The sequence below is a fragment of the Heliangelus exortis genome, chromosome 1 (genome assembly GCF_036169615.1).
Source record: "Heliangelus exortis chromosome 1, bHelExo1.hap1, whole genome shotgun sequence".
Classification (NCBI taxonomy): Eukaryota; Metazoa; Chordata; class Aves; order Apodiformes; family Trochilidae; genus Heliangelus; species Heliangelus exortis.
In genome coordinates, this window is record NC_092422.1 from 19,818,333 (window position 1) to 19,830,420 (window position 12,088).

Consider the following 12,088-nt stretch of genomic DNA (forward strand, 5'->3'; position numbering starts at 1 on the left):
ATTATTTCTCCTAGTCATGATATACACACACGTATGAGGAGTGCACATTTCTGCCTTCTTCTAAGGATCAAGATGCACATCTCTCAGAAGACAAGTTTTCTAACATTCAGCTCACTTCCAGAAGCCCCAAGAGGGCTTTGCCTTCCATTTTTAGCTACTTTAACAACTAACACAAACGTTGCAGAAATACAAGTACACAGCTGGTGAAAACCAGGGAAAGAATAAATTGAAAACTGGAGCTGAATGTCAAGACTGGTTATTTTTAACCTATCTATAGGATATGGCTCAACAGTAATCCACACAAAGCCTCAATTCTTTAGTTTGCAACTTTATTTCTTTATAAGTTATTGGTATAAAGTTTAATATCTAACGATACAGTAACCTGGGGACTTTAAGGGAAGCTTATTTTGTCCTTTTTAGTGTCTTTTGCCATTTGGTCCTCAGACATGTTTTAAGAGGACTAATACACATAGATATTAAATTTCTGTACAAAGCCACTTCAAGCCTTTGTTTTGTTTTTCTGAGTAGGATGCAGAAATCATGCATATTGTAGACAATATAATGGTCAAGGAAATATCTCCCTCTTTAAACTAAGGCAGTTAAAAACTCATTAATATCAACTGAGTTATCTGAAGGAGTAAAAAGGCTTCCTTAGTCAATCTGTGTCTCTGAGCAACTACCATATTCAGTAAGACACATCCTCTTGGAATTATTACTGATTTGATTGCTGTCTGCATTGGAAAGACAGCGATTGTCAAAGACACCATTTAATAATGTACATTCCATAATGTCACTAACCCATTCACTTTTGAATATGAATTCATCAGCATTAAGCATTGTGTAAAACCACATGCAAAAATAGCCATAAAATTTTTTAAATAGAACCAAATTGGCAAGTTTTCTGGGAAGGGTATCTCGATGTTAAAAAAAATATACTGTCTATTAAAATGAGCACTTCAAGTAACTTAAATATCTTTAGCAAACATGTCCAGCAAGAGACTTTCTGTAAAATAAATTGTTCTTAGAACAAAAAGTTAATGAATGGCTATTTAGACACTAATTTTTCAACACAGTGTTGGGTCTGTGTGAAACAATTTGTAATCTAAATAAAGTGAGTCAATTACACTGTTAAAAAAACATACATTAAGCAGGACTGATTAACTATTGCATTTCTGTATTTACAAAAGTGCTTAGCATAACAAAATTACCTAAAAAAATATAAACTTTACCGATATCATTTGGTTCTATCTGTACTCCTAGATCTGAACTTGGAGAAAAATAGTATTTACATTGCTAGATTTAGACAAGTTTCCTACTATTTTTAAAGAAATTTAACAAAACTCCCAACTCAAATGGACCCCTATGTATGTCAACTGATTCCATCTGGCTCATCATAAGTAGAGCAGAAGCAAATCCTTGAGTAGTGAGCAGTATAAATAATTTTAGCCATTGCCAGTGGCATTAGATCCCAACACAGGCTGCCGACAGATTGGGCAAGTGGAGTTTTCAGAAAGCCAGCGGTCAATGCAATGGATATGAAACTCATGCATACAAGGTAACTGCCTTAGCTTATTTCCTGTTACATATTCATTAATGCAAACACTACATGTTTTACTTATTTCGTTTTCAGTGTGAATATCCCCATAGTTCCGTGTAGAAAGATTGTCAATCTGCTCTTTGGTTAAACCTCTTAAACGATCGTCATCATCATCTTCGTTCAGCAAGAAGAAGTGGGCAAGTCGAAGGATGGGCAGGGTTCCATTTTCCACGAGGTTGTTAGCATCCTGAGACTGCCTATCCTGGATGTCATTACTGCGACCGTAGCGGTGAGGATCATCACTCTGTCTGGTTGTTTCCTCCCTGCCTTCTGCTGCGCGCCCATTTCTAGGTGAAACCTCGCTTGGGTCACTGCTATTGTTCCCTGAACTTGAGTTATTCTGCTCTGACTGTACATCCAGTAAGTGATGACCACCTCTTTGCCCTTCTGAGTTAGACTCGGTTTCCATCAAAGAACTCAGTTCTCCAAAGCCTGTCATAATCTGCCTAAGGATTGACCGAAGAGCTACTGAGGAAGGTTCACCCAGCCCAGTTTCTGAAATCCGACGCAGAGGGATGCGGATAGTGCTGACGTAGGTTCGAATGCCCGCGCGCTCGGATCGCGATATCGTGCGCCGAAATCCCCCGCTGTCACTTTCAAAGGTCACCGTGTTCTCTGCCATTCCCACTCTCGAACGAGTTCTGCTGGCAATACTGTCCCGGTCTCTGTTTTCTCCGGGGCGAATTCTTCTCACCTGAAGATCTAATGTAATTGTTGGATGCCTTCTAACAGCAGCTACTGGCCTGCTAGATTCCTCCTCTTCCAAAGTTATTCCCAAGGATGGGGCTACACTGGAAGGCTGAGGAGTCCGAGTGTTACCTCTTCCTTGTTCTTCAGCAGGCTGTGGAGAGGGCTGAGCTGTTTGTCTTCTACTTCTGTTGACCTGCTGTGCATTTCTATCCTGCCTCTGCCCGTGTTCCTCAGAACGAGGAACATCTCCCTGCCTTTGCACTGGAGAACGGCTCCGACTACTTAAAGTAGATCTCAAACGCAGAATTTCTAGTCTTTGGTTTGTACTCATCCGAACACTAGTTCTAGCTCTTCCTCTCACGACTCCTGTAGAAGTACCTCTTTCTGGCATTTCTCTCTGTTCACCAGCAGCTGCAGCATTACTATGTGTGGTACTTCTTTGGGAAAGGCCTGTCAGCTCCCTTGTTCTACTCCTGAGCCTCCCTGAGATTGGAGAGGAGGCTGCTTCAGAGCGCTGTGGCACGGACCTTCTTACAGACCTGGTCCTTGCAGTGCTTGAAGCCTCACTGTTTGCCTCTCTTGGAGTCCTGCTCCTTGTTCGTGGGGTTACTGGACTGACAGTTCTTTGATGTCTTCTTTCAAAATACATTCTGCTGCTATCTATACCCACATATTCCTCACCAGTAGTTTCAAAACTGTTATGCTCATGATTTATGTTGATTTCCAGACTAAATCGAAACTCCCCGCTGTTTGGATTTGTTCGACTCACAGCTCTCCAGGTTTGGTTTCCACTCTGTCCACTGCGAGTGGCGTTTCCTGTGCGACGAAATGTATTCAGCCATTCAAGCAAAGAGTCACCATTTGAGTTTTCTCCAAGAACATCAGAATCTGAGAGAAACAAAGAATTGCAAACATTCACAAAACCGCATGCTCAGCATCATAAAACGCGCTCCGAATTCTCCCTGCCTGTCGCGCCCTGACTTTAGAAACATTACAGTAGCAGGACAGGCACCTTGCTCTATTAATGTAAATTTGCTGAAAATATGCTAGAAGTAAAAACATCACCAAAACTCATCAGTTAAACTAGAATTCTTGTCACACAAGCAGATGCAGATAAAATACCCAGATCACCTCTTCAGAGAAAGCATTGAGATGCTAAAAGTAAAAACATCACCAAAACTCATCAGTTAAACTAGAATTCTGGTCTCACAAGCAGATACACAGAGAAAATACCCAGATGGCCTCTTCAGAGAAAGCACTGAGGTTTAGGCAGTCCAAAGTTAGTTGTATTTCTCCAATTATCTGTCCCTTGATTAAACTTTCAGTTTGAGGATACCCTAACCCAACCAATTCAATAAAGCAAGGACAACTGTGACAGACCTTGTCTTCTCCTGGAAAACTTTTTTTAAAAAATGTATTCTATAAGCAGTGGAATCAATGGTGTGTGGTTTCAACAGATATGCTACTTTTGTGCAAACACTCTCTTTTCCCACTACAACATCCACAGCTCCACTCCCAAATCTCCTCCAACTACAGGCTCAATAACAGATAAGAGTTGGCATGGTTAGTGTGCAATGTGTAAAGAAAGATAATGGTCATGACCATGGTGAAGAATTTCCCTTGAAGGGATCAGATTAAGCTCTCCATACTCCATCATCTTACTACCTTCATGGAGCATGCATAACTCTGGTACCTTCGTTTCTAGGTTGCCTGTTCCTCTCCTAAACATGACTAGTACTGGCCAAATGATTAAGTCAATATTGCTGGGGAAGCAAAAACAGATAGTGCACAATGTTCCATGTTCCATTGAAACAAATGGAAAGAAACAACAGAAGCTCCACCACAGTGGAGAAGTAGAGAGGCCAACCTGTTTCCCAATTAAATTATTTTTCTGTTCCAACACAGTGGAGAAGTAGAGAGGCCAACCTGTTTCCCAATTAAATTATTTTCTGTTCCAACTTCTTTAAAAGCTGATAAAACTTTTTAAAGATCAGAAGAATGCAAATTATTTTTGTTCTATTATGTTTACCAGCAAAGGGAAACCAGGAAAGAAGGAGTACGTAATTTGTGGCTGACACAGATATTTTTTCATTAAGTATTTTAAACTTGTTTTCATATCACTGCAATCTCTGTTACTTTTAAAACAATCCAATTTTTTCATTGTGCCTGAAAATGCACAATGAAAAAAACAGATTTGAAATGGCTGTTACTGAAATCTATCAGCCTTTCATTCAAATATCTGCACAGAATAGTTTTTATGCATCGTGTACTATGTGTATGTAATATATATATATATATGAATGAACCAATGAAGATTGTTTACCTCCAACAGTTCTTCCTTCACCTTCTCTGTTATCCAGATCAGTCTGTGATGCCAGGTGCTCCTTAGCCCCTTCCAAGCGTTGCTGCAACTCTTCTGCTGTTATTTCCCCTGAAATATTTCAGATTTTGATAATGTTGTTAGGTAAGACATTATTATTGGTTGAATGGAACCATGCAGAAGTTACAATACTTTCTATCTTGAAGGAAAATCTTCAGAAGTAAAATTAAAGAAAACAAAAGGAAAACAGCACTAGTGTGGGACTCTAAGGCATGTACACAGACAACAGAGGAAGTAGGTACTAGGGCAGAGGGAGAAAAAGATGCTGAATATATGTCAAGAGCATGCCAAGATCCAGTAATAACTCAGAGGCCCCCAAAATTGTCCCGTATCAACAGGCTTCAGAGTACCAGATATTAGTTATTTGGGTTTGAACATTACCTGTATAAAAACACGTTGCATTTGAAAGAGTTGCATTTTTATAATAGCTTTAGATACTAAAGCTGTTAATTTTTACTAAATTTCATACATTTTGACAGGAAATTGAGGGTTTATCCTTTCTACAAAGCCCCAGACATCAGGCTCCTTGAGTCACACAGCCACGTGCTGCCTGACAGCAGTCGGGTTTCCTCACAGCACATCTTTTCTGCTGAAGGTGCTCACATCTTACCGGGAGTGCCGAGCAGGTTCCGGTCTCTCATTAACCTGTAGTCTTCTTCATTGAGGTCATTAATGAACTGGTAATAGGCCTCCTCCCTGCCCAGGCGCTCCAGCTGCCGCTGCCTCTCATCCACACCCCCGCTCCGCTCGTTCCCGTTCCCTGCGCGGTGCCGGGAGGGATCCATAGTACCAATGCCAGGCTGGGCTGGACAGAACCAGAAGGTCAGACTGCACAGTAATTACAGTCAACAATTTTCCTAGTTTAAAATGAAAAGTTCAAAGCATTTTCAATGAAATCAATTTACTGATAGCTAAAGATGATTAGGGTAAACCAAGCTCCCTGTTATTTGCCAGGTCAAGCGTGTAGTTTATTATACTATAGAAGTATTATAGAAGTATTTTGCTTCTAGCGTGCTGAAAAATAGCTAGAAGTCCCCTTTGCCCACTGACAGGATGTGCCAGTTGGTACAGCAACTTTTTTTTTAAAAAAAAACAATGACAGATTTTGAGTTTGGCTAAATAAGGATATTCTAGAAAGCTAAAGGAGTAACTTTAAATCTATTTCCCTTCCTCCAAGAGAACAGATATGTGGAGTATTTTAAAAGTTAGAAAGCAATGCTTTCATTGACATTTTAATTATTTGTAATTAGCCAGTGTAGAATCTGACAACCACAGCTACTGCTTTACAGAGGACCACCTTCCACTCTAAATATTTACTGATAAGTGGGTAAGACCACATTAGTATCTCTGTCAAGTACTACCCCTCACATAGCACAAATCCTCTTACAGATACACTTTTGGCAGAACTGACTCTTTCAACATTCTGACATAACTTATATATTTTCCTTGCTCTCCCTAATCCATGGATTAGCTAGCAAAGGGATACCCATCTCCAGAAAACTGTTGTAAAGAGAAAGGGCTATTCCTTACCCACAGTTCTTTATCACTTTCCAAATACTGAGCCAGTGGGACCACACTATCAGAAGGCATCACCCGTGCTGGTTTCTGTGTTATTATCACCTCTCTCTGGTCAGGACTCAGCCCTGAGCCAATCATCTCTCAAGCCACTTGACTTTTCTGTTTTCTAAAGAAAACCTATTATTCAACATTCAGTTTGAAAGAAGAGAAAGTGTCATCCTTTCGATGCCATCTGTAACACCTGCTGGGGCAGACATCTGACAGATCACTTCTCTAAAGTGGAAATCACCAAGCCAAAGAGCAACCAAATGATACCATTCTGCTTGCATGTAGAGAGGAAGTTACTGGGTAAGTATTACTTTCTTCTTTTGTCAATTCACTTATCAAAGTCATGTCGAGTATTAATTATGGGGAACACACAGAACAGCATTTGCAGCACACTCTCAACCAATAGTCCTCACTGGAAAGGTGATAACAGACAGACCAAACCAGCTAACTATTAGACATACATTCAGTAAAGAGTAAATCTTTATCAGTGCTGCCAACAGATATGAAGAATTGGAAAATGTTTATGCCAATATGTCAATAGCAGAAGCAGGCATATATTGAATATAACTTTCTTATGTTCTTTGTGGGACCCATTCTGATGCATTCTTGGTCTCCTTTTCCACCCCACATGCTACATCTTCCCTCCCATACATAACTAACTGCACTTTGAAACAGCCCTTCTCAGTCATCTCATCTGCCTCCTGCACCCAGTATTCTGATCTATTTAACACCTCCCTCCAAGCTCTTTAACTCACTTAAGTGAAAAGAAATAAACTATCTTCTCCTCAAGACATTTGCTACTTCAGTGTATTTTTGGGGGTTTAGAATTTCCTATCATAGCCTTGGCTCAGCCTCACAAGTTGTAGGCAACTGCTGGCTTCCCATTTCCAACAAGGGCTTTGTACAAATCAGGTCACTTCTCATATCACATGTCTAAATACCAATTTCTCAGCCAGCTCTTTGTCTTACTACCCTGGTTTCCTGAAAACAAATGCAATTCCTTCCCTCTCAACACACAGCACTATTATTACCCGATGACCCCCATCCTCGATCCTATGAGGAGAGGCTGAGGGAGCTGGGGCTGTTCAGCCTGGAGAAGAGGAGGCTCAGGGGAGACCTCATCACTCTCTACAACTCCCTGAAAGGAGGGTGTAGCCAGGTGGGGGTTGGTCTCTTTTCCCAGGCAACTCTCAGCAAGACAAGAGGGCACAGTCTCAAGTTGTGCCAGGGGAGGCTTAGGTTGGATATTAGAAAGAATTTCTTTACTGAGAGGGTGATCAAGCATTGGAATGGGCTGCCCCGGGAAGTGGTGGATTCTCCATCCCTGGAGATATTTAAAAAGAGACTGGATGTGGCACTCAGTGCCATGGGCTGGTAACTGCAGCGGGAGTGGATCAAGGGTTGGACTTGATGATCTCTGAGGTCCCTTCCAACCCAGCCAATTCTATGATTCTATGATCACTTGACTGTTACAATGAAAATGCCCCATCCACACTGCACTGAATATTGAAGAGCCTCTGTTCCAGATGATTTACAACTTAACACAAGTAAAGCAGGGAGGGGACAGAGGACATGGATAAAATTAATTTAGTTTAATCTAAAGTTGCTGTTTCGATGGAAGCCTTAAAATAACTGAAGTGTTGCCTAGCAATGGCCATGGTACGTTAGCTGACTTTCTTCATATATCACCATATTACTGGACTGAAAAAAAAGACATATAAATTCTTAAGCTGAAAAGTCCATCAGCTGTAGAACCCCTCAACCTAAATTTAAATTGCTCTTCAGAAGAGAGATTCTTTTCATTTCTCATCCACAGAAAATCCAGAAACCTTTCCTTCAGGGGGTGGTAGAAAAAAAATTGTGGTTTATTAACACCTGTATAGTAGGATGATTAGTCACACTGTTTAAATGACTCACTTAGAAACATTAATAAGTGTGAAGTGTTTGACTGTCCCATCTGTTTAGTATAACTGCATGGATGACAACTACTATCCATATTTATCAAACACCATCAAATTAAGTACTTTGGCACTTAAAATGTTTCAGAGTAGTGAAAGTTGAACAGTATTAGCTGTATCAAAATGAAGCACTCTGGCCCACACAATATTTCAGTGCTGAAAAGCTGAAGGGTATCAACTAAGAGGTAAAAATCTGAAACTGAAATCCAGTTATGACTCAGGATTGTTCTTCCTTTACAAAGAAGCAAGTGCCCCATTCCAATCATTTAATTTCTATAATTTTCAACTTCAGACTTTAACTCTTTTAGTTCTTAATTCATAGTTATTCTGACCCATTGTCCAATACGTGTAGATTTGTGTTCATTTTTACCTACACAATATATACTTTATCCTTTAAGTTTTGGCCTCTTTCCATGAATTACTATCACAAATTCAATTGGATATTCCTTTTCTGAAAGACTACCACCTGACTGCAAGCAAGACGAGTACGGAGTTCCGATGAGGATGCCTCCCTGAGCGACAGGGCTACTTAGCATTTCTGTCACATTGCAGCCTCCAGGCGAGATGATCTCACCGAATTAAAAAAAAAAAAACAAACCCAGAAAAGCCCCAGAGCCTGAGGAAGGAGAACGAAAGACAAAGAGAGAATCAGGAGGTGATTAAGAAACAGGCCGCAGGACACCCAAAGCGACCCATGCCCAGGCTTCGGGGCCACCCGGCTCCCCCCAGGCCAGAGCAGGGCCTGCAGAGCCCAGCCCAGCGCCGGGTTCTCGCTCCCTGTCCCTTCCCCAAAAGAGCCCCGCGGCCGCGCAGGGTGCCCATGGGGCAGGGAGCCCCGGAGAGCCGCGACGGGATCAGAGAGCCCCGGCCCGGCCCGGCCCGGCCGCCCCCGCCTGTTGCCAGGCGCCTGGGGGAGGGGAGGGTGAGGCAGTGACTGACAGGGCTGCCGACCAATCACCTGGCCAGCTCGCGGCCACCGGCCAATCCCCGCAGGGCAGAGCAGCCCATGTCCTCCCGTTCCTTTCCTCCCCAGACTCCCCACCCGGGCCCCGCCACTAACCGCCACCGGTCGGATCGACTCCCTCCAGCGCTGCCGGCACCCCCGTCTCCCCAGCCCGCCGGGAACCGGCATCACCCGCTGCGCCACACCGGGGAGGCGTCCATGCCGCCGCCTTCCCCGGGGCAGCCTGTCGTGTGGGCAGCCGGGGAGACCAGAGAGCCCGTCCCTGCCCGCCGTCCCCGGCGCCGACCGGGGTAGAGCGGGGCGAAGCGGAGCGGTCCCAGGTCCCCGCTCCGTTTCGCTCCCGGTATCAGGAGCAACCGCCGGCAGCAGCAACCGCCGCCTACGCCGGAACGAAACCGACCCCTGGGCGTGCGAGCGGCGCGCTCCAGCCCCGATTACGGTCCGGGCGGCTGCCGGCAACCGCCGGCGCAGGTTCCGAGCGCGCTAGGGCAGCCCCGCCGGCCAACCCCGCCCCTCGCTCAACCACGCCCCCTTCACTCAGCCCCTCCCCCCGCCCCCTCACTCGGCCCCGCCCCCCAGCTCGGCCCCGCCCCCTCCTCCCTGCACATGCGCGTGGGGCCAGCGGGCGCGGCTCGCGCAGGCTCCAGGCTATCCGGGAGGGGGGGGAGGGGGCAGCGCGGGGCTCGTTCAGCTCCGTGCGGAGGCGGCGGGAGCCTCACACGGAACCGCACCCACCCCCCTCTCCCCGCACCCCCCAGTCCAGCAGGCCGGGGTCAAACGTCCCGCGTCTTTCTGGGCATAACTCGCCCCTCTCCGGAGTCCTCCTTCCCTGCAGTCAGAGGGTGTGAGTGACCCCACAGGTGTCCCCGCCCCCGCGGTTCCCCAGCGTTGTTGGGAGCCTGAAGTGCTGAGGTAGATCCGGAGGAGCTCCCTGTGCGTGGCGTCTCTAAAGCAGCCTCAGCCTCCTCAACCTCTTAATGGCTCTTACTTTACCAAGCTGGCATAAGATTGCAGCTTCAGTTAATTGTTTAGTACCTTATAATAAATTGCAAAAGGAATAAGTCTATAATTTTTTTTCCCCTCCTTAGGCTTGGACACTTTTCCCGTTTTCCCATTCTTCTCTCATTCTGCCTCTTCTTCCCTTTTATTTACTTTTCCTTCTGCAGGAATCTCCCCTCACCTTCTCAGTTTTCTAAAATATTCTCAGTGCCATCACAGAAACTCTTTGCGTTCCAAGCCATGATTTTAGCAATTTTTATTTGTAGAGTCTCAGAAGTTGATCACACAAGATGGGAACCTTCTTAAATTTTTACATATGGTAATTGCTGGTACAATGATAGCATCCACACGCTTTTATTTTCTGAGTTGCTTCTGCAGATTGTTTCTACACATGGTGGAAGCTGGCAGACTGTAACAGAGCAGGGTGTTTCACATCTTACATAAACAGTGTGAATCTCATCGAAAGTGAGAGGATGTCATGCGAAGGATGCTGTGTGTGAAAGCACCTCATCCCCAGAATATCTGAACCACTCATACTTCTGTCCCAAAGTTTTGGTATTTTTTTTTTTGTGCAACCAGTCTCCATGCAAGGGCAAACCATCACTGATGAGTCCAGTTACAAGAAATGCTCTGTCCAGTGTCTAGGAAAACATCTCCACTCCCCACTTCAAGCACAAACCCCAGGATTTCTTTATTCCGTCTAAGAAAAAAGAGTTTGTACAAATGTTACATTTAACTTTCTTGGCAGTGTACTCTCTTTGTTTCCAAACCACTCTCATGTGGTTTCCATGAGATAAATTAATAGAATCATAGAATAGTTAGGGCTGGGAAGGACCTTAAGGCTCAGTGAGATCCAAGTCCTCTTGCATGGGGAGGGACACCTCCTCCCACCAGACCAGGTTGCTCAAAGCCCCATTTATCCTGACCTTGAGCACTTCCAGGGATGGGGCATTCACAGCTTCCCTGGGCAACATGTGCCAGTGTCTCAACACTCTCACACTAGAGAGTTTCTTCCTAATATCTAATCTGAAACTGCCCTCTTTCAGTTTATGATTAATTTTGTTGAGAGCAATTAAAATATGTCCTCCCTGAAGATCGATTTTACTTTCTTAATAAAAGTCGGAGTATAAAAAGCAGTGCTCTGATCCCTCAAAAAGTAATTTTCCTCCCACACTTATTTTTTGTCCTACTTTTTAAGTCTTTTCCTCTCTTAATTTTCAAACATCATTTTTGCTCAGTTGAACACAACTTCTTTAGTATGAAGCCCACATATGGGCTGTTCACCCAGAAGAAGGTTGTAATGTAGATAGACTGTAAGGTAGATAAATCAACCCATATTTCTTTACTCAAAGCTTATATTGAATGATTTTATTTTCAATTGACCTGTGCTCCAATGCAGAATTTTGTGTTCACATCCTGTTCATAATGTCTCACAGCAATACACTGTAACTAGGAACAGCCTTTGTTTATTTTACGTGTTGTTCTTCATACAAAATAACAATAGTAGATTTTCCCTGGAATATTATTGCACTGTCGCAGTAACTATCTTTGAAACTGTAATAAAAATAGCCTGTGGAGGGCAGCAAACCTCAGGAAATAGTACTAAGTTTTGTAAAAACATAAATCCTCTAACTCTGGTTTTCATTTGATTGTTCAGTCATTAAAGCTTTTTTGGAATGTACCTTTATGATTCTTCGTTTCATTACTTGATATAAGAAAGGCAGAACCTCATGATCAGTGGTTTTTAAACTGGTTCTTAGCACATGCAGGTGGCACCGAAGTGGTGACAGGAAGCTGATGTGCTTGAGAGAAACCTGGAGGGGCTGGAGGAGCGACCGGGCCAGCAGGGACTCCCCAGAGTTCAATGAGGACACACATGGGGTCCTCCATATGGGAGTAACCATCCCTCTGGGACAATTCTGGATGGGGCTTAC

At 43.9% G+C, this 12,088-nt stretch overlaps 1 protein-coding gene across 2 annotated transcripts; it reads right to left on the reverse strand.

Moving 5' to 3' along the window:
- Positions 1-312: 312 nt before the first annotated feature.
- On the reverse strand, positions 313-9,646 carry RNF6 (ring finger protein 6). Of its 2 annotated transcripts, none has more exons than XM_071736198.1 (4): positions 9,252-9,646; positions 5,278-5,472; positions 4,611-4,718; positions 313-3,175 (listed from the first exon to the last, which is right to left on the reverse strand). In XM_071736198.1, the coding sequence occupies exons 2-4, from the start codon at positions 5,450-5,452 to the stop codon at positions 1,443-1,445; spliced, it is 2,016 nt and encodes a 671-aa protein (XP_071592299.1). In that variant the 5' UTR covers positions 5,453-5,472; positions 9,252-9,646; the 3' UTR covers positions 313-1,442. The 2 variants fall into 2 exon arrangements, with proteins under 2 accessions (XP_071592299.1, XP_071592290.1); XM_071736189.1 differs by lacking the exon at positions 9,252-9,646 and adding an exon at positions 8,658-9,219.
- Between the last annotated feature and the right edge of the window lie 2,442 nt (positions 9,647-12,088).